The 21,245-nt window shown below is 35.0% G+C and overlaps 1 protein-coding gene across 3 annotated transcripts in view; it reads left to right on the forward strand.

Annotated features, from left to right (window-relative positions):
* Hsdl2 (Hydroxysteroid dehydrogenase like 2) overlaps window positions 1-21,245 on the forward strand; it is a 96,029-nt gene that overhangs the window by 36,416 nt on the left and 38,368 nt on the right. For all 3 annotated transcript variants that reach the window (XM_090410646.1, XM_090410648.1, XM_090410647.1), the window contains 3 exons: window positions 1,785-1,998; window positions 12,491-12,594; window positions 16,754-16,855. In XM_090410646.1, coding sequence (XP_090266772.1) covers window positions 1,785-1,998; window positions 12,491-12,594; window positions 16,754-16,855 — 420 coding nt within the window. The remainder of the gene's footprint in view (window positions 1-1,784; window positions 1,999-12,490; window positions 12,595-16,753; window positions 16,856-21,245) is intronic.

The following is a 21,245-nucleotide window of genomic DNA, read 5'->3' on the forward strand; positions in this document are numbered from 1 at the left end:
CTGGCTTTGGAGGTGTTTATGCACAGAGCTTGTAAGCACTTTCTCATACACAAAATTCGTAAACAACCTTTTTTATGCCGTCATATAGAGCTATTACATAAAGTTCCGGTGGCAAAACATTGCCTTTGTTTTTGACATTCTATAATATTCTTGTTAAAGAAGTAAATACAGTTAATTTCCATAGGGTTATTTACAATATTATCTATCACAAAATATACAGAGACAAACACAGTTATTTTTACAACATTCTCATGGGACTTGACCTCTGTAAAAAAAAAAAAAAAAAAAAAAAAAAAAAAAAAAAAAAAAAACCTATGTAAAGTGCTTTGGTATTTTTAAGCTACATAGAGTTTTTACACATAGAAGCAGATACATAATTTAGCTATATGCAAATTCAGCTGCATTGTTTTTTGTATATATATCAGTGAGAAAAATTATTATATATATTACTAGGGGGCTCTGCCCCCTAATGCCTACGCCGCCCGTGTTCCAGACTGGTAGGCCGGTTCTCCTTGAATTCTGATGACTCGAATTTTGAAGACTCGACATTCAGGGTAGCCCCTGAGTTTCAAAACGTTTTAAATAACTTGACAAAAACGTTACACAAAAACGTTACAGCCTACATCTGTTTCAAGCCGACGTCACATCCGTTTCCAATTTCAGCTTTCATTTTATAGTATAGAGTAGATATCTTTTATTATATATATTATATTATATATATATATATATAACCACTCTCTAGCCACGTTCTCTTCTCTATCAACTCGGATGAAGGCCGCCAACACCTCGTAGACTGGCCGCAAACTTCTAATATCTATGTGTGTTATGATGAACTCGAAAGAAATATTTCGATAAAGAAAGATTATCGAATCTACAGAAATATCGCTCGATTCATCCCACGTTAACAACATCCTTAGCTACATCTTTCTGATGCACACATTGCCACTGTCCAGTATTGATGCACTCATGACAGCTCACGCACGTAGTCAACTTCAATTGGAACTGCAGCATGCATTCCTGTTTTAAAATGTACTATTGTGTTTTATACTAGATCTGTTGATGTAATTTTATCATGTCTCTGTTATTTTTTATATAATTCTTTGCCTGTGATACCTGAAGAAGTTGATTTATTCAATGAAACTAGTAGTATCTTAACATTAAACCTTTTCTTTTTCATTCTCGGTATATAGTCATTCAAACTAATTTTATATATATATTATATTATTATATATATTTTATTATATTATTATTATTATTATTATATATATATATATATATATATATATATATATATATATATCAGTGAGAAAATTATAGGCCGTAAAATTTAGTGATCTCTCATGTGGTGAAGTTATTCAAGCATTTAAGTAAATATATTTTTATGATTATAAAAAGATGCTTCATTCCTCAGTATATTCAGTGTACTGTAATATGAAATTATGTTTGAATTAATTCTGTTAAAGAGAGGTCTGTTATTTGGAAATTTTTGATGTGAAATTTAGAGTACTGATTTTCAGTTATTTAGAAATATTCCTTAGCTGTTTTGCTTTCCAGGGCTAAATCATATTCCCAACCTTCCAGAGAATGATTTGATGTATTTCTTACAGGATGACCAAATTCATTCAGTTTATTTTCCTCCTCTCCACCCATTATTTGTATTTTAATTTGAAATTTAGTTTTTTTTTTTGTTAATTTTTTCTTGCATGAAAATTAAAAGCTTAATATCTTGTTGTTATTATTATTTATTTATTTATTTATTTTTCTTCCTGTAACATTTATGGCAGTAGAGCATCATGGTGCCAAGTGTTTACCTTGCATTGTGGATGTGAGAGATGAAAATCAAGTGATGACTGCTGTAGAAAATGCTGTGAAACAGTTTGGAGGTATAGATGTTCTTGTAAATAATGCCAGTGCTATTCAACTTAGTGGAACTCTTGATACATCTATGAAACGATATGATCTAATGAATAACATTAATACACGAGGAACATTTTTAGCGTAAGTATTTATATTCTAAGTCAGACTATAGTCGAAAGTTTTATCAGATGGCATGCTAAAGTGTTTTGCAATATTCATTACATGCTCAGATCAGGTTTTTTAATATATATATATATTAAATGGTATAGCTACAAGAACCTATACCACATCAGCAGTGTTTCTCAACCTGTGGTCCACGACGAGGGACAGGTGGTTCACAGGCAGACTTAAATTAATTAAATAAATATATATTTTTTAATTATCCAAACAAAACAATTAAAATTGAATAAGTAAGTAAAAATTATTGAAATCAAATGGAGACTTTCAAAAAAAAAAAGCGTCAGAATGTTCAAAGGCTGAAGCAATAAAACTATGTTGTTGTTCACTTCACCTTTCTTTTATTTGTCATTCTGCTGCTACAAATTTAGCAGCAGAATGAAGAATAATAAAAGACGGAGGAAGTGAACAACAATATAGTTTTATTGCTTCTGCCTTCCCTTTTGTCAGATTTTAAGTAAACATGCGTTATCCACATTTCAACCAATTGCGTGTTGTTTATTGATTTTATTATTGAAAGTTTCCCTCCTTCAACCAAGGCTCAGTATATCTTCAGAAGTGCTAAGTGATACTTGGATAAAGTGTGTCCTGAGCTAATCCCAGTATTTATATATTTATATATTTTTCGGAAACCTTTCTATGGTCAAGGAAATTTTTTAATAATGGAAAAGTGGCTTAGAACTAGGACTTGAAAAGAAGAGCAAATGAAACAACTGATGCTAACCTTAATTGTGATACACGTGTTGTAACGGTGAGTAAATCTGATACTATTAAAGTAGAAGAAACAAGCAGTTCAAAGAAAAACTACAATAGGAAATATAATAGTTCATATTTGGAATTTGAGTTTACTTGGTGTGAAGATGAAAGTGAACACAAACCTCAGTGTGTTTTGTGTTATGAAGTGTTGTCGAACGAGTGCATGAAACCTGCAAAACTCCGACATTTAGAAACTAAACATTGTGATGTGAAAAATAAGCCAATTGAATTTTTTTCAGCAACGCTTCAGGACATTGTTTCATGGGAAACATATAGTTTCGGCCATGGGTTCCATTAATAGGAAGGCACTGGAAGCATCCTATCTCTTAAGTTTGCGCATAGCGAAAACAGGGAAACCTCATTCTATTGGGGAAAATTTGCTACTTCCAGCTATAAAAGATGTGGTTAAAACTGTGCTTGGCAACAAGTTGCTAAAAGATGTTGATTTGATTCCTCTTTCAAATGACACTGTTGGTCACAGAGTGACGTAGAATCTCAGTTAATCGAAACAGTTAAGAAGAGCCCTTATTATGCATTACAAATAGACAAGACTGCTGATGTTACAAATGATGCGCAGTTAATATGCTGCGTAAGATATTTCAACATTAATGATGATATTCTCTTTTTATAGAACTTTGCCATCCTGAACAACTGGAGAAGAAATATTTCATACTCTCAATAATTACATAATACACAAAGAGATCCAGTGGGAAAAATGCATAGGCTTCTGTTCAGATGGAGCTCGCGCCCTTACAGGCAGGCAGGCATAGTGGGGTTGTTTCTATGGTCAAGGAAGTACCTCCGGATATGAATTGGGTACATTGTTTCATACATAGGAAGCATTAGCCTCCAAGGGAATGCCACCAGAATTCAAAACTGTGCTATACAACGCTGTAAAGCTAGTTAATTTTATTAAAGCTCAACTATAAATAGCAGGTTATTTTCAGTATTCTGCGATGAAATGGCAGTGAATATATACAACTTTTGCTTTATTCTGAAATTCGCTGGCTTTCCAGGGGCAAAGTACTAACAAGGTTATTTCAGTTAAGGCACGAAGTTTTATTATTTGTAAATGAATGTAATTCTGATTTTGCATCACTCCTTGTTGACAAAGCATGGTTATCAACACTATCCTATCTTTCAGCATTTTTTTCGAAATTAAATGAACTAAATCTCTCTCTTCAGGGAAATTCTTTAACTGTTCTTGCTGCCTATGACAAAATAAAGGTATTTAAGAAAAAAACTGGTTTTATGGATTAATTATGTAAAAGACAGACAATTTGCACCTTTTTCAACATTGGAATCCTTTTTAGTGGAAAATGATATTTTGTTTCTGAGTTTCTGGAAAGGGTTTGCGACCACCTAAAAAATCTGAAATGGAATTTTGAAACATATTTTCCAAATAACTTTTATAAGGAATTTCTATGGATTCGCGATTCATTTCAGGCTTGCAGTCACGAGAATGACCTTTTGTTATCGAAAACAGTCAATTTAATTGAGCTTTCAAGTGACAGTGGACTTAAAATGCATTTCCATGATCTTGGATTGTCTTGATTTTGGATCTCGCCTTCAGTGAGAAGTGAATTTCCCAAATTATCTGAAGAAGCACTGAAAATTGTCATGCAATTTTCTACAACCTATCTTTGTGAGAAAGGATTTTCATCACTCCTTCAAATAAAAACAAAATACTGAAATCGTCTTAGTGTGTGTGCCGATCTTCAACTGAAATTGACCAATAATGAGCCAGATATCCAGCAACTCTGCAAGGGCTGAGAAGCTCAACCATCTCATTAAAAGTAAGTAGTAACATAATTATATCATATTATTTATTTGTTTAATAAAAATTAAAACTTTGTTCAATGATTGTTAAAGATACCAAGCAATTTTAAACCTGGTTTTACTCCATTTCCCAAGTAAGCAAACAGACAAACAAGTCAAGTTTGCATTTCGAAAGTAGAAAATACTTTCTACATTTATATCTCCTCGTGAGAGGCTCCCACTGATGAGACCTCATCAGTGGGAGGTCTTTATTAAGGTGATGGCAATTTTTTGGAACTTGGTAGATATATGATTGCTTCAATGTGTTGGTATAGGTGCTCGCTGAGTATAAAAAATTCAAGAGTTGAGAAGACATATGTTAGCTCTGGAGCACAATGTTTGAGTACAATAGGAGAGATGGCATTATGACCAGAAGCCTTTAGTATGTCTAGGTTATTTTAGTATTCTTCTAATGTCTTTTTACTGAAAGGCCACAGGAAGCATCTAGTACTCAGTTGCTTTTGTGCAAGGATGTGATTTACCTTCATCATGTATGGAGCAGTTAGAGGAAAAGTGATGCTAAGAAGTAATTTTTATCTTTGGATGCTGTAACTGTAACATTTTATCTGGATGAGAGAGAGAGAGAGAGAGATAGAGAGATAGAAGTGCAGATGAGCAGAAGTTGCACCTGATGACTTTTGTAAAGAACTAGAAGGCATGGTTTCCATTTTGATAAGAGGAAAGTTTTCTACTATTAGTTTTTATGAAGTTGGATTTGAATTTGCTGATAGTTGTTATACATTTATTGTGTGCTTCAGCCTAGGCTAAGTATGAAGCTAGGGTTCTTGATGCATACCACATTTAGTAAGCTGAGTTTTTTTTTTTTTTTTTTTCAACTACTTTTGTACATCTTCTGTTGAACCAGGGCTTGGAAAATGGATGAGAATTTTGTAGAATGAAGGATAAAGGCCTTCATGCCAGCTTGGATAATTTCTGTGACTTTCTCCATCCAGGTGTCTGAGTCAAAAGAGCAGAATCAATAATCATTTCATGGAAAGGAATCATGGAAATCTCTGCCCCGATTCCCGGCAGAAGAGAATGGAAAGCGCCACATATCTATAGGAAAGGTTATGAATCGTGAACCCGAGGAGAATAGCATTATTCTGGAAAAGACAAGGTAGTCTGCGGAAAAGCTCAGAGTCTATGTAGAATGCTTCACGTCGAAGGAATTACTTTACCCCAAGTATCTCCCTGGAAAAAAGGGCATGGCCTACTGGAAATGAGTAGGCCTATACATGATCGAGAAACCCCCAAATACTTTCCTCAGCAAGAAGAAATCATTTTGAGGATCCAGAGATGAGTAAAAAAAAGAACAAGCACAAGAACCCAGTGTAAAACAGTATCGTGAAATTTTCTTGTTAATTAATGTGAATGAATGATATATAATTCAGGATCTGAGGACTTAACCAGAGATAGAATAGGACTGTAGCATGTTATAAACTGTGAAAGGAAATGAGTATAAATTTAAGAGTGTTAAACTAAGGAATGTGTGATATAGTTCGGAGCAGCACAATTGTCAATCCTATATGAGTTACGTGACTTAACGCTCACATTTGCTGATAATATATGCACAATATTTTGTAGTATTGAATTTTCAATACCACGACTCCACTGTATATCACATTAAAATTTTCGGTTCTCATAGTTCCTTTTAATTTCTTTTTTGTTTCAGTGATTATTGCTATTTTAAAATTTCTTTCATTTAATAATTGGTCTAATTCTATTTCTTTATATCTATTCCTCTTACATTCCAGTTTGCTATGTATGTTATATTTTGTCGTTTCCATTTTTGTTTTTGTTCCATTCCAGGGTCATTTCCCATAGATTCAATCCGATTATCTTTTTCTGTCAGCTTACAAGTAGAATTATGTTCTCCATGTCAGGGGACTAGCCTGATGATGGAATAGTTCAGTGGTAGGGCTGCTACCTTAAGGCTTCTGAACTTCTTCCAAATTTAAACCCATAGGAGGAATAGGGTATATTGAAGGGGAAAGAGTAGATTATAGAAGAATTATAGTAAGGTTTATAGAGAGGGCATAGTTGTAAGGCCAGAAATGAAAAGACCCCATGGCCCTCGAGTACTCTAATAGCATAAGGGTGTCAGAAAATAAGAAGAGTTGGCTGATAAGGCCTTATAGGAAAGATTAAAGTAAGTGGATCTTCCTCAAAGTAGAAGAAGGAGAGGATAGATCCAGCTAGGAGTTCATGGGAGTGCCGCTTCTCTTACAATCAAGATGATTGCCCCTTATGGCCCTGCTCCACAAGTCCTTATTCAGCATATTAGGACCACCCCACCACACACACACACACACATGGTGAGCTCTCCTATCCGCCACCCAGGGGATGCGCTCTCTAGGGGTTACAGGGTCTCCCGAGAAAAAAAAACTGTGATTATACATATACAGTGGTGCCTTGGTTAACGACGGTAATCTGTTCCAGGATTACCGTCATTATTCAAGGTGCGATTCCCCATAAGATTTAATTGAAAATTGATTAATTTGTTCTAGCTCCTCCCCACAACCATAGTACATATTAAAAATGCAGATAAAACTCATTTAAAATGTCATAAAAATATGGTGAATATCATTTATTTATTATACAGTATATGTATTTGTTACAAAAAAATTAATAAAATGAATTGTTCATGAAAACAGTTTTTAATTATCAGTCTTTACCAGAAGGACAATTGGGCTCACTTCGGAGTTTTTTGACAAATGGACTTGTAAAAAACATGTCTCGGGTTGTTTGCTTCTGCCTCTTTTTTAAAATGTTTCTGAAAAACTGCATGGACTTTTCATTAAATAGATCTGCAGTTCTGATAACCTCAGATTTGTTTGGATTCCATTTCATAGCAACATTTAACTTCCTCCCACTTTGCCAAAACATTTTTGATTTCAGCAGTTGTAATTTGTTCTTTCTCTCCCTCCTCATCTTCAGATGAAATTTCCATTTCCTTTTCTTCACATTTCTGCTTGAAAAGTTCTTTTAGCTCGTCAGTAGTCAGTTCTCGGTCATGCATCTCCAATAATTCTTGAACATCTTCCTGTACTTCCAAGTTAAATCATGAGCATTTGCCGCAATATCCTTTACCAATTTGTGTCCTTCATCTAAAGTTTCTTTATTACTAAAGGAAGGACACAATTTCCTCCATGCTGCTTTGAGGCATTTCATTGTTACTTCTTGCCAAGCCTTTACAATTAGCCTAATTGCTATGACAATGTTGAATTCTTCCTTCCAAAATTTTCTTAGGTATATGTTGGTAGCATTGCACATTTCAAAGCACCTGGTAAAAAGTGCCCTTGTGTAAAGTTTTTTAAAATTTGCAGTTATCAGCTGATCCATAGGTTGAATCAGAGATGTAGTCTTGGGAGGAAGAAAAATCACCTCAATAAAATCTAATTCCTCTGGCAGCTCTTCTTGTATGCCAGTTAAATGGCCAGGTGCATTATCCAAGGTTAAAATGGCTTTTAGAGGCAGATTGTTTTGCTCAAGATGGGCTTTGACAGTTGGTCCAAACACTTCGTGAATCCAGTCTCTAAATTCTATTCTTGTGACCCAGGCTTTGCTGTTAGACTACAAAACACCAAGATTGGATTTAGAGACATTGAACTTTTTGAATGCTCGGGGATTCTCTGAGTGGTAGATTAACATTGGTTTTACCTTGCGGTCTCCACTTGCATTTGCTGCTAAAAGCAATGTTAACCTATCATTCATAGGTATATATCTTCCTGGGCATTGGTTTATGCCCAGGAAGTGTTTTTTCTTATTTTGTGATAAATGTCCTATTGGGCATTTTCTTCCAAAATAATCCAGTCTCATCACAATTGAAGACTTGTTTAGGTATTCTCCTTCTTCTATAATTCTTGTAAAGCTATTGACAAATTTATCTGCTGCTGCTTTGTCAGCACTAGCTGCCTCTCAGTGTCTGACCATACTATGAATTCCTGTTCCTGTTTTTAAAGTTGTCAAACCAACCTCTGCTACCTTTTGAAATCATCATCTACCTCAGAACTTGATCCCGAAGTCTTCTTTTTCAAATCTTGATAAATCTGTTCAGCTTTCTGACAGATTGCATTTTGAGATGTAGTATTGCCTGCCATTTCTCTTTCTTTGATCCAAATTAGTAATAGATTTTCCATTTGCTCAAAAAGAAGCCCTCTGACATTCAACCTTGAAGTTCCCTTAGCAACCTTAGCTACCATAAGTTCTTCTTTCTTAGCCAAAATTGTTGATATTGTAGAATGACTGGTTTCATATATTCGAGCTAGCTGCATAACTTTTAAACCTTCATGATGTTTTGCTATTATTTCTTTCTTCTGTTCAATAGAGAAAATTTTTCTGTTTTTTTTCCCTCACCAGCTTTTTTTTTTGGGACCCATTTTGTCACACAGTAAAAAAAATTCACTCTATAAAAAAAAAAAAAAAGATATGCAAAATACGGTATTATTACAAATTGTACAACACTAAGACAAGGGATACAAAGAACATGTCGTCACCTGAAAATAAAAGTAAAAGTTTAAAAAGATAACTTTTTGAAATAAAAGTTAACAGTTAAATTCGAAACCTGCAATTTTTGACTTAGTGCATTTTGCTTGTAAGGTGACGATATTAGATATAGCACTTACCGTAACATACACTGATTAGCAGCTTATAGATACAACAATTATTATACAGATGAGATTTGATTTTGCCTTTTGATGGTGAATGAACAGTGACACCCACCCACTGATTTATTGTCTATATGAACCAACACATAAAAAATAAGTGCTTAAATACTCATTTTCATCATAAAACGCATTTATAATCACAAATTTTAAAATAAATCACAGTACACTACAAGAAAAGAAACAATAAACGGAAAACGTAAACAGCTGGCTATGATGGGTCAAACATATCTGAGCTTCACAGCTATGCCGCGTGGCTGTTCTCTGTTTGACAGTGTCTTCTTGCATGTGGCTGGGTGCGATCGGAAAATTCCAGTTTTTTAGATCGGATAGAGGTTCACATAATCGCGAGTCATTAACCAAGAGACTTTCTTACAGCCACTTGTCGTTAACCAAGTATGTCGTTATCTGAGGCCGTTGTTAACCAAGGCACCACTGTACATTTCAACTAATTGGTATGGAATAGTTTCTAATAAAAGCTGAAAATTGCTTAAAGTCCTAAAGTATGCTAGATACTAAGTAGGCTGAATATGTGCCATCCAAATTCTTGGAATTTTTATGCCACCATTACTGTTCAGATTAGGGTGGTCAATCAGAAGTTCGCAGGCTTCTTTAAATTTTCTTTCATACCAGGTTTTTGTATGATGTTAAGAGCAGGTACCTGTCCAATCAATTTGGTGTAGGTGTTAAGAGCGTGATCTGAGAGGCCTGCTTACCAAAATATTTAATGTGTCTTTTGTGTTCTTTTTTACGTATAGGGATTGTATGTCCAGTTTCACCAATATAAGGTAAGTTACAGGTGCAGTAGATGCAATAAACTCCAGGATGTTTCAATGGGAGGAGAGGATCCTTAGAGGAGTTGAATATGTTTTTTAATTTTATAGGTGGTTTAAAAGTGGCATTAAGATTATAATGGTGTAGGATTCTATTGATTTTTTCTGATAACTCTTTAATGTATGGGATGGCTATGGTTTTACTGTAATCTATATTCCTTTTTGATGAAGTTTTATAAAGAACTTTATTAATAATATTTTTGTTATAGCCATTATTTATAAATGTGTTGCTAATAATTTTTTCATTCTTGTTTAAGAGCTTGTTGATTAGAGCAAATTGTTATAGTTCTGTTTTTTAAGGGTGTTAATGACTCCAAATTTTTGCGATGGGTGGTGATATGAGTTAGCATGTATATATTGGCCAGTATTGTTTTGCCGTAAACCATGAAATATAGACTGCCTGAGGGAAGACGTGTGGCCAGTGTATCCAGGAACGGGAGCGAGTTCTGATTTTCAATTTCAGTAGTAAATTGTATGCATTCATGTTGTTTATTCAGGTGGCTAAGGAATGTGTTTGTTGACTGTGTGGCTAGATAACAAAAACATCGGCAACATATATAATCCAACTATAGGTTTTAGAGTAAAGGAATCAAGAGCACTTTGCACAAAAGCTTCCATATAAAAGTTAGCAATTGGGGGGGATAGTGGTGAGCCCATGGCTATACCTTCTTTCTGTAGGTAAAATTTATTTTGCCGTAATATTGGGCAGAAACGTCAAAACTGACTAATAAATCATCTTTGCCAAGTGTTATGTTTTTAATTTTGTTTATAAAGTGTTGTGTGTGTTCTTTATATAGGAGGGGGAATGACCTACCAACTCCTTGAGTGCTAATTTCTTGGCTAGTGATAATTAGGGCTGTCTATTCCTTCAACTATCGGCCGAAATGGAACGTTTTGTTTTGTGTACTTTAGGAACACCATATATTCTGGGAGAATGGGCGTAATGGGGTATAAGTTTTTTAATAGTGTCTGACGGCCAAAAAGTGATGGACTTAAGTAATTTCTCCATTTTTTTCTTTATTCTGTTAGTTGGATTATAGTTTACAAACTGATAGGTGCTGTTATCTGAGACTAGTTGATTCATCTGATGGATGTAAGTTGACCTGTCAAGGACGACGGTGGCATTACTTTTGTCCGATTTTGTCATAATTATATCTTGATTAGCTTTTAGTGACTTGATTGCTGCTAGTTCTGTTTTTGTAAGATTGCTATATAAGGTTTTCTTTTTATTCAGAACATTGCTGGTTTCTAAATGAATTTTATTAGCTATATTAATAGGAAGAGACTTAATGCCTCTTTCTATGTGGTATATAAAATCCAGTTTATTAACAGTTCTAGGTGCTACTTTAACTTCAACTTTATTGACTCCAAGGGTGAAGCAAGATGCTTTTCATATTTCCCGCTGTCTGAATGGATACAGTGAAGAAAAAAAGTTTATGAGCAATATGTTCGCCCTGAGAGGGCAATGGGATTGTAGATCATTTCTTGAAATCAGGATGGCTTTAGGTCTTTTGTGTTTGTACAGATCCGTTTCATCATAGTCACAGCTTGTTGCACCAGTGGATTGGGATGTGTAGACGTTTTTAGGAAATACTTTGCTGCAAGAGACTGAAGGAAAGAGTATATATAGGGGATGTCTGTGTCCCGATGAAGTTGAAGATCTCTGACAAACCATGGAGCATTCAGAATCATACGAAGGCACTTGTTTTGCACTCGCTGCAGTTTGAGGATGTATGTCAGTGGTATGGCTCCATGCTGGCAAAGCATATGTGATTATAAGATGAATCATCAGTTTTTAAAGGAGCAGTTTGATTCTGGTGTGTAATTTACTGTTTCTGTTTATTAGGGGATAGAGCTTGGCGATAGCTTTTGATGCCTTTGCACATGAGTCCTTGATGTGGTGGTGGTTGAATGTTAGTCTTTTGTCCAGCAGTACACCAAGGTATCTGACTTCTGTTTTCCAAGGAATTTTGGTGTTGAACAGAAAGATGTCCCCTGTAGGAGATACTGTTCTTCTGGAGAAGATCACGGCTATGCTTTTCAGGGGATTTATATGTAATCTTTAATTGGAGAAGCATTTTTCTAATATTTGTAGGTTTTCTTACTCATAAAATATTCTAAAAATAATTACTGAACGTGATATTTTGTGTTACAACTCATCTGCAGAAGACTGATGGAACATCTTCCTCATCATGTAGGGACACTAAAAAAATTTAAACTTTGAAATAAACCTAGAGATATCAAAGTGCTGACACTGATGTTCTTATGCCAATAAATTGTAAAATCACATCTACTTGTGATTCTTTAGTTGTCTTCTAACTTGAATGTGATTTTGTTCCATGAGTTGAAACCACTTATCAATAATTAGATATTTTCTCTTTGTAGATCAAAATGCTGTGTTCCTTATTTGAAAAAATCATCAAATCCACATATTCTCAACTTAAGTCCCCCTTTAAACATGACTGCTAATTGGTTCAAAGATCATGTAGGTAAGTTTAATTATCCTTTAAGTAGGAGGGGATTATGGGAAATGATAATCCTTTGAAAAACATTTTCTAATTGGTGTTTACTATTACATCAACAAGAAGTTGATGTAATAGCAAACAAAATTGTGAACTTTATACTTAATAAGAAGAATAAAATACAGCTGTTTTTCAATATTTGTTTATAGAATATTTTTGAATGTAATGATTATTAGATTAATTTATATAGTTTTATTAAAAGGTGAATCTTACAATGTAATGTGATTTCTTGCTACCTGGGACTTTACCTACCCAAACAAGGACCCGATTTTTTTTGTCAGGGAACCAGAGAAACAGTAAAAAGTAAAAAGTCAGCTATAAGAACAAACACACAACTTCAGAAGAATTGAAGAACCATCAACATAAGCAATATCAATGGAAAGGAAATCAAACCTGAAGAAGAATTGTAACAGTACCATGTGGTCATAATTGGTGTAAGGTGAGACAAGACTAAAGCATGTAAAATCCTAAATAATGAACATAGGATGTTACTTTCAGTCAGTAATGATGAAATAAGGAAGTGGTAGCAGCAACGAACACCAAATATGAAGATTCATGATTGGAAGGCAATTTCAAGTAGTTATGTAGGAAAATTTCCAAAGAGAAATGAAACTTATTTGTGTCTGTGCTCCTACAGAAGGTTCTTCTAAGGAAGGAGTAGATGAATTTTTCAAATCATTAGAGAATGCAGCTGACATGAAGAAAATGGAAAAGCTGGTCCTTGCTGGAGATCTAAGCAGCAGAGTAGGAAATGGATCCTGCCAGTCATATAGAAGAGTTTGGGAAAATTTGGAGAAAAGAACATGGCTAATAAAATGGTAAGAACCTGCTGAATTACTGTTCAGAATTCAGACCAGTCATTACTATGTTTCAGCTTAAAGATGTATATATTCGCACTCAGAGAAGACACAAGAATAATATTGTTAACAGTGATATCTTCATTCTGGTTCAGGTTCAGTACAGAGGATTTAAATCACATATGATTACCACTTGGTTTAAAGTAGGATAAAAATGAATCTCACATTGAAAAGAACAGTATATTAAAAAAAAATTAAAAAGAATTAAAGTAGAGCAGCTTTTACAGGTGAACTGTAGACTGAACTATACAAATGAAATGCAAGAAAAAATGAAACAGTTCAAAATGGCGACATGGTTTTTGCTCCAGGAAACTGGTTTTCATCCCACAAAGTGGGCAAACTGGCCATTTAAACATGCCGGTTTGACTGGTATCTCGGCAACGACATGCAACAACAGTCACACAGCTCACCCACCAGTACATCTGGTGTATTCCCTGGTGGTTCCACGGCTGGAGATCAACAAGGGTACCTATGATGACAGTCAGGCATTGCAAACAACGTCTCACATCGGCCAAGGAACATCGGCAATGAACCCTCAACAGGTGGTTGAGAAGAAGGTCATCTGGAGTGATGAATTCCATTTCCTGCTGCACTATGCTGATGACCAGGTTTGCATTTGGCATAAACAGCATGAAGCCCTATCTCCTGGTTGCACAGTTGGGTTTCAACCAGAGTTGCCAGATGAACACAACAGCTTATGGCCAAAAATGGCCACTTTGGAAAAGTATTAGGCCAAAAATATGGCCAAAGATATAAAATGATTGAATTGTGTGAATTAACATACCAATAATTAAATGTGCATAATGAAACTCAGCTGTTAATTTGACAGCACTTCCTCAAGATATTGAATATCTTGTTCTTCTTTTTCTGCAGTCGAGTCGTAAAGGGTTTTGCTGTTGTGCATTTGTAGCATTTCAGGAGTACATTTAAAGTTTTGACAGCACATATTGTTATCACTTAAGAATGAACGGATTCTTACAATTGAATCCAGCAGTTTAATTTGCATCCTGTTTCTGGGTTTAGTTTTGATAGATGTTACATAAAGGAAAAATTCGTTCAACTGTTGCATTACTTGCTGGCACGAAAAGGCATGTTAAGGCATAATTCGACAGTTCTTTAATATTATTGTGTTTGGATACTGCTTGCTAAAATTCTAAAGCTTCCTTAGGAATTCCATCTTGTTTGAAGTTTTCTTCTTCATTCCACGCAACAAAGCTAATTTTTCTGTATTGGTCTTCGACCACATCAACATAGTTTATTAGGTGGAAAAATGGCAGATCAGAAAATTTTCCCTTTTCTGTTTGGCTTAGAATTTAAAACTGACAGACCTTTAAATATATCAGCTGACTCAGGGAGCTGCTTGTTCACTTGATTCAACGATTCTTGAGGCATGGCTTGGCACCTAAATTTCACAGACTTTATTTTATTATTTTCTTGTTCCATACTAGGAGAAGTGCTAAAGCTGATCAAGTACGTCCTAATTTCTTGATCAAATTTAATTCCAAAGTCTACATTTTCTACTATTTTGCATGTTCCATCTTTGTTGTACAGCCTTTGATAAAGACTATCTCTTTGTGTGCACAGTTCTTTGGCAAGATCGTAAGGATCAGCATAGGTTTGCTGGAACAAAACATTAAGCCTTTCAAACTCTTTAACAATGGGAGTAGCAAATACAAAGTAAAAATAATTCATCCTATCTTGTAACATCTCTTTTATCATCCATGCCTTATACCTTGTATCCTGACCTCCAGATTGTTCACAGAAGGTGAAGTAGGCAATTAATTCTTCCCAATTTAGCAGTATATTATTGAAGACTTTACCTCTCAGTCAGTTTTACCTTCACTACCTGTTGAAACTTTCAACAGACAGTGAAGGTGGTGTTATTGTCTGGGGAGCTTTTTTCTGGCAAGGTGTGTTGTCCTGTTGAAAGATGGCACTGTGATCAGGGCAGACCTCCTGCAGATATGGATGGAGATGGTCAGCTAACAGGTCCCTGTAGTTTTTACCATTCAGTGTTTGTGGGATGATAACCAACAGAGAATGGTAAAAACTACAGGGACCTGTTAGCTGACCATCTCCATCCATATCTGCAGGAGGTCTGCCCTGATCACAGTGCCATCTTTAAACAGGACAACACACTTTGTCATCAGACTCATACAACTATTGAATGGTTGGAGAAACATTACAACGAACTTGCCAGATTTCCTTGGCACCAAAACTCCCCTGACTATTACCCATTGAACATATGTGGGATATGCTAGAGTAGGGTGTGAAGGCTGCTGTGGACATGGATTGAGTTACATGTAGAGGCTGTTCAACACCTTGTACGATCTGTTCCTAGGTGTCTCCGAGCCATGATTGCACAGAGAGGTGGACCAACGCTTAATTAGGTGGGTGTTTCTAAAGCAAAGCTAATTCAGAGTATTTGAAAGTGGAAATCTGATCCTGACAACCCCTAATTGCCTTGAATCCATTTTGTTCTTCTCTCGAAATTGCTCTCCCCATTTTTCTTAACCTCTTCTCAATTATGCCTGTGTAAATCTTACTTGAAACAGTAAGAAAATTCCTCACAAACTTTCACACTGCTTTATTTTAATTTAGATGAGTACCATTGAGAGCTTCACTCCAATCATCTAGAATTCAAACTTAATGATCAGGCTTTCTGAATTATGGAGTGCAGCCACTATAAAACTTTTATACCTACATATTTGAGCATTTCTGGTTGAATATCATCTACTAAGGTTACGAACCTTGGGGAGCCACATTCGTCATGTGATTGCTCTCTTCCACTCACTTTGTTGCCTCCCCATATTTATGTGCATCCCCCTTCCCCAAACATTCATTTCCCTGAATCTGCACTCTGAAATCCCACTGAACAATACTTTCTCCAGATACATAACTCTGAATCCATTCAAGTTCAAACCATTTGCCTTATATGAGTCCTTTTGTTCATCAGATTCACACACATACACACGATTCCACAACCTCCACGCTATTCCTTCTGCACATTGACTCAGTCGCAATCATGGCCCTTCTTCTCAGCTCATCTCTATCGGACCATGGCAGCAGAAATTTGTTAATATGTTATGGGTTGTTTCTAATAAATTTTTCAAATAGTACATATCTGTTATCTTCCTGTTCCTGCAGTTTAAATTGCTTTCATAAAAAATATTTGTAATATTTTTTATATATATTTTTTTGCTATAAAATATTTATAAAATATTTTATGCTACATTATTATTTAAAGATAACATCTTATTTTATTTTAGCATATACAATGGCTAAATATGGGATGTCAATGTGTGTTCTTGGTATGGCAGAAGAATTTAAAAAAGATGGTATTGCAGTTAATGCTCTATGGCCATTAACAGGTTGTATATTTTATTCATAACTGTTATTTAATATAGCTATATTGATATTTAGTAGAGTACATCACTGCTTTTCTGGCAACAGATGGTTCGGCACTCTTTTGGTCCAGACAAAATTAAGAAACTGAACTTGAAGTTTCCATGACCACCAGAGAAGATCACTGAACTACCACAGATAGCATAGCTCATACACACATGCTTTAATTATTTACATCTGTACTTGATGGTGATCTCTTGATTTTGGGTGATTCTTAGGTTCTTTTGTTAACATTTAAATCTAGCTAGGCCCTAAGCAAGGGCCCAGCACAAGTCCATATCTACTTGCACTGTATCATTTATATCCTTTATACTAATGCATTTCATTTAATCAGTTAATTCACATTTAATTTACATTTAATATTTAAGTTTCTAGCAGTCTGTGGTGCTTTAGAAACATAATTAATGGGTCGGGTGTACTCATGAATTATTATTATAAGTTTTAAAAGAGGTATACCCTGAGTAGACATATCGTTACAAAATTAATAACGGAAAAAAAAAAAACTCACGTATAAAGATTATTTAATAGTATAATTTTTGCCTGTGTGTCACAGGCATCTTTAGTACATTAAGCTCAAATTAAACAATAACTGACAATTCCAAAATTACTTAGGTGGCGCTTTTTGGAATTGTCAGTTATTGTTTAATTTGAGCTTAATGTACTGAAGATGCCTGTGACACACAGGCAAAAATTATACTATTAAATAATCTTTATACGTGAGTTTTTTTTTTTTTTCCGTTATTAATTTTGTATCGAATTATTATTATGTAATCTTTGTTGATTCAGCACCACTGATTTTCTAGGACACTTGTTGCCAGAAATTGGTGATCTACCTTTATATTGTTTCTGTGGCTCTTAATAGTTTGGCATTTTGAAAATGATATGGTTTGTTCATGACTGTTTGCTCTCTTATTCTGAGTAGAAAATAGTTCTTTACTCAATAGGGCTCAGAATGATTTATTATCATAATATTTTTTTCCAGGTAGAAGTTGCACGGTATTTTTGATATGAACTGAAGTGATATGCATTCCCAGAGCAAGAATGAGGGAGAGAGAAACTGGTAGAAACAGTAAATGGTTCAGTCCATTTGGAGCCATTTAGGTTTGATTGTTTAAGCCAAGAATTGTCCACAATCAAAGTGAGTCATCAGATGGTTGATAGTTTTCATGGTAGAGAATAGAGCAGTGTGTCAGTAAAAGTATATGGTTATTGACAGAAGAAGGAAGAATATCTTGTCATAGGTTATTTGCAGCTATAAAAACTTTATATGAATTTGCCTATATTATAATACAAGCCCATTTTATTGGCTTTAAGCATAATTACAAGGTAGGTTCCAAAAGTTTCTAGCCTGACATACAAAATTCGTGCCAATTTTAAAACATTGTGCATGACAAATAGCACCATCTATTATTATTATTCAGGGCATCTCCAAGGAGTCGGCAGACTCATCGAGGGAGAGGTTAGTGTTTCAACTCTCTACCTGCGTCATGCAGTTGGAGGCACTCGTTTGACTAACACGTGGCAAACTAAGTGGCTGTAATGTTAAAAATTGAATGCCATGCTTTGATAAGGTTTTTCACAAGGACTTTTTCCAAGTGCTATCAAACAGCTATTGGATGGTGTTTATGGGTAAGCTTTTCTTTCATATTTCACCATAAAAGATGATCCTTGTGATGGATGGCCTGTGGAAGTGATGACTGAGAAAATGTCTCTTTTTGAGGAGGAACTGTTCAATGACAGATGGCTGAAGCTCAAATAAATCTCCGCAAGGTTGGGACTTTCTATAACAACCATCTTTTGTATCATTCACGAGAAGCCTCACATGAGAAAGGTCAGTGCAAGGTGGGTGCCCTGACTTCTCCCTCTCTCATTCCAGGAGCATGCTATGTGGATGATGCCTTTGCTATAATGACCACTTCCCGATCTGCCTTCATTCCTAACCAAAATCAATAGCCTACACCTGCATATCAAATTCACCATAGATACTGAACTTGAGTACCACAGATATTCAAGGTAGTTATTTGCTGGGGGGGGGAGGATTCTTTGGTTGGGCTTTTGTTGCTTTTTGTAGTTTTATTTCTTGGAAGAGATTTGTAGTGGTTCACAGAATTATTATTATTATTATGGATATCTATGGATATCTCCACAAAGTCAGAAGACTTTGCAAGAGTCCCATGCTAACTATAATTCACATAATGCCTCTCCTTAAACTCATTCACTGTCGGAGCATTCACAGCTATCTCTGGCAATCCATTACAGTTAATCACCACTCTCCAGGTAAAAAATAAATAAAAAATCTACTTCTCACACAGAATCATGATAGATGAAATTGAAATATGAAATTGGGAGTCGCGCATTCAGCAGGTCAACAATTCAACTGTATCAGGATGTTAGGCAGCTGTTTCTCATGTTATTGTAGGTTAAGCAGAAATGGAATCATGATGGATGCCAGTTCTGAACAATACCCATGGAAATATCTGCAGAACCTACATAATGCAGAAACTGACCATTTGTGAAACTCTGACTGAGAGAGAGAGAGAGTGTGTGTGTGTGAGAGAGAGAGGGGTGGGGTGATTAGCTGTTCTCTTCTGAACAGTATAAAGAATATCTAGGGAGGTTTATATATACTTCCAAATGTGATAGCATTATTCTAGCTTTGGGCTGATTTGGTATTTATACAGAATTAGTTTGTGAATAGATGAAAAATAATGTCTTGAGTGAAAAAGATAAGTTTGTTTGAGAGGAGCCAAGGATGTATAGAAGTAATATGATTGCACTAAGAAAGGCTGGATGTCATTGTCTGTCTGAGAAGAGAGATCTGGTCTTGACTGTTAAAACTGAACATTATCAATAATAAGTGACTAAGAATTAGAAGAAAAAAAAAAAAAAGACAAAAGTGGGTCTATTAAATCTTAAAAATCTTTAGTAAATTAATGCAGCTATACTTGTTGAGGTTGGGAGAAGGCTTCATAGCTAATGCTGATTCTAAGATTCATCTAGTTACTTTTATACATCCTCCTAAAGATTGACTAAATTCTCTTGAACATCTGGAAGTGTATAAAGTCCTTTGTGCTTGCAGATTAGCCTACTTTGGACACACTGGCAGATCAGTTAACATCTGCCTTGAAAAACAAAAAATTACATCCAAGATCATCTGTATGGCAAGTTGGAATTGGCAGATGATGCTCTGGATACTCCTTCATATAAGATTAGATGGAGAAAACATCTTAGTTTTTCTCCATCTAATTATTATCAAAAATTACTTAGTTTATATTACATAGAAGTCATTATTACAAGTCTGAGAGGCTATTCTTAGAATCAGTATCAGCGGTTAATCACTCTCCTAATCTCAACTACGATTGCATTAATTTACCAAACATCTGGGAGAATATTATTTTAAGACATAATAGAAAGACTACTCTAAATTAACTTTGTAGTTATCAGATCCACAGAATAAGAGCATTAGGTGTCAGTTACAATTTAAATGGTTTCTACAATTACTTAGTTTAGTGCTGTATGCTTTCACAATTATAATTGGGCTCTGTGATGCTGGTTAGAAAATCAGCAAAATATTAATGAGATTAATAAATGTATTTTTTCCTCTTGGTGTTAGTTATACCATTAAGCATCATTATGAATAATTTTACATTATTAATAATCTGAATCAATCTACCTAGACCTTGGTTGTCCAGAGGACAACCAAGGTCTAGGTGGATTTGATCACACATTCCTGTTCATCCATCCTTCGGTGCATACAATGTCGAGTTCCTTCCTAATGTCCTCATTTTAAATATGATTCTGATAGTGATGCCATCTGTTTGGGACTCCTAATTTTTTTAAGAACTCATATCTGTGGTTTTTAGTCTTTGATCAAGTGCTTTCTTTCTAACCCAATTCTCAAATCCATAACTTAAAACTGGTTTGAATGCTGTCTTGTATGCTGCTAGTTTAGTGTTCTGGCTAAGTACTCTCTTATTCCATCTAAATTTATTCAACTGCCTCCCTACTGTACCAGCTTTACTTATTCTGTTGTCTGTTTCCAAATTTAATTTGCCATCTTCACTAAACACTGTGCATAAAAAGCTGAAATATTTTACTTTTACACAGTGTCACTGATTCAGTTTGAATATTCTATGTTCCTGCCTATTTTCATAATTTTAGTCTTTTCATTGCTGATTTTTATGCCAAATTTGCTGCAACTGTTATGCAATTTTAGTTAGAGAATTGTGGAGACTTGTACTAGATGTATTTAGGAGTACAACATTTTCTGCATAAAGCAAAGAACTAAATTTGATATCTTAAATTCTGATGTTGGGTTTAATGTCACTTTCTTTGATAATGCTATCCATATACATG

This window comes from Typopeltis vanoorti, chromosome 20 (genome assembly GCF_054136105.1).
Source record: "Typopeltis vanoorti isolate ZY-2024b chromosome 20, IOZ_Tvanoo_1.0, whole genome shotgun sequence".
Taxonomy (NCBI): domain Eukaryota; kingdom Metazoa; phylum Arthropoda; class Arachnida; order Uropygi; family Thelyphonidae; genus Typopeltis; species Typopeltis vanoorti.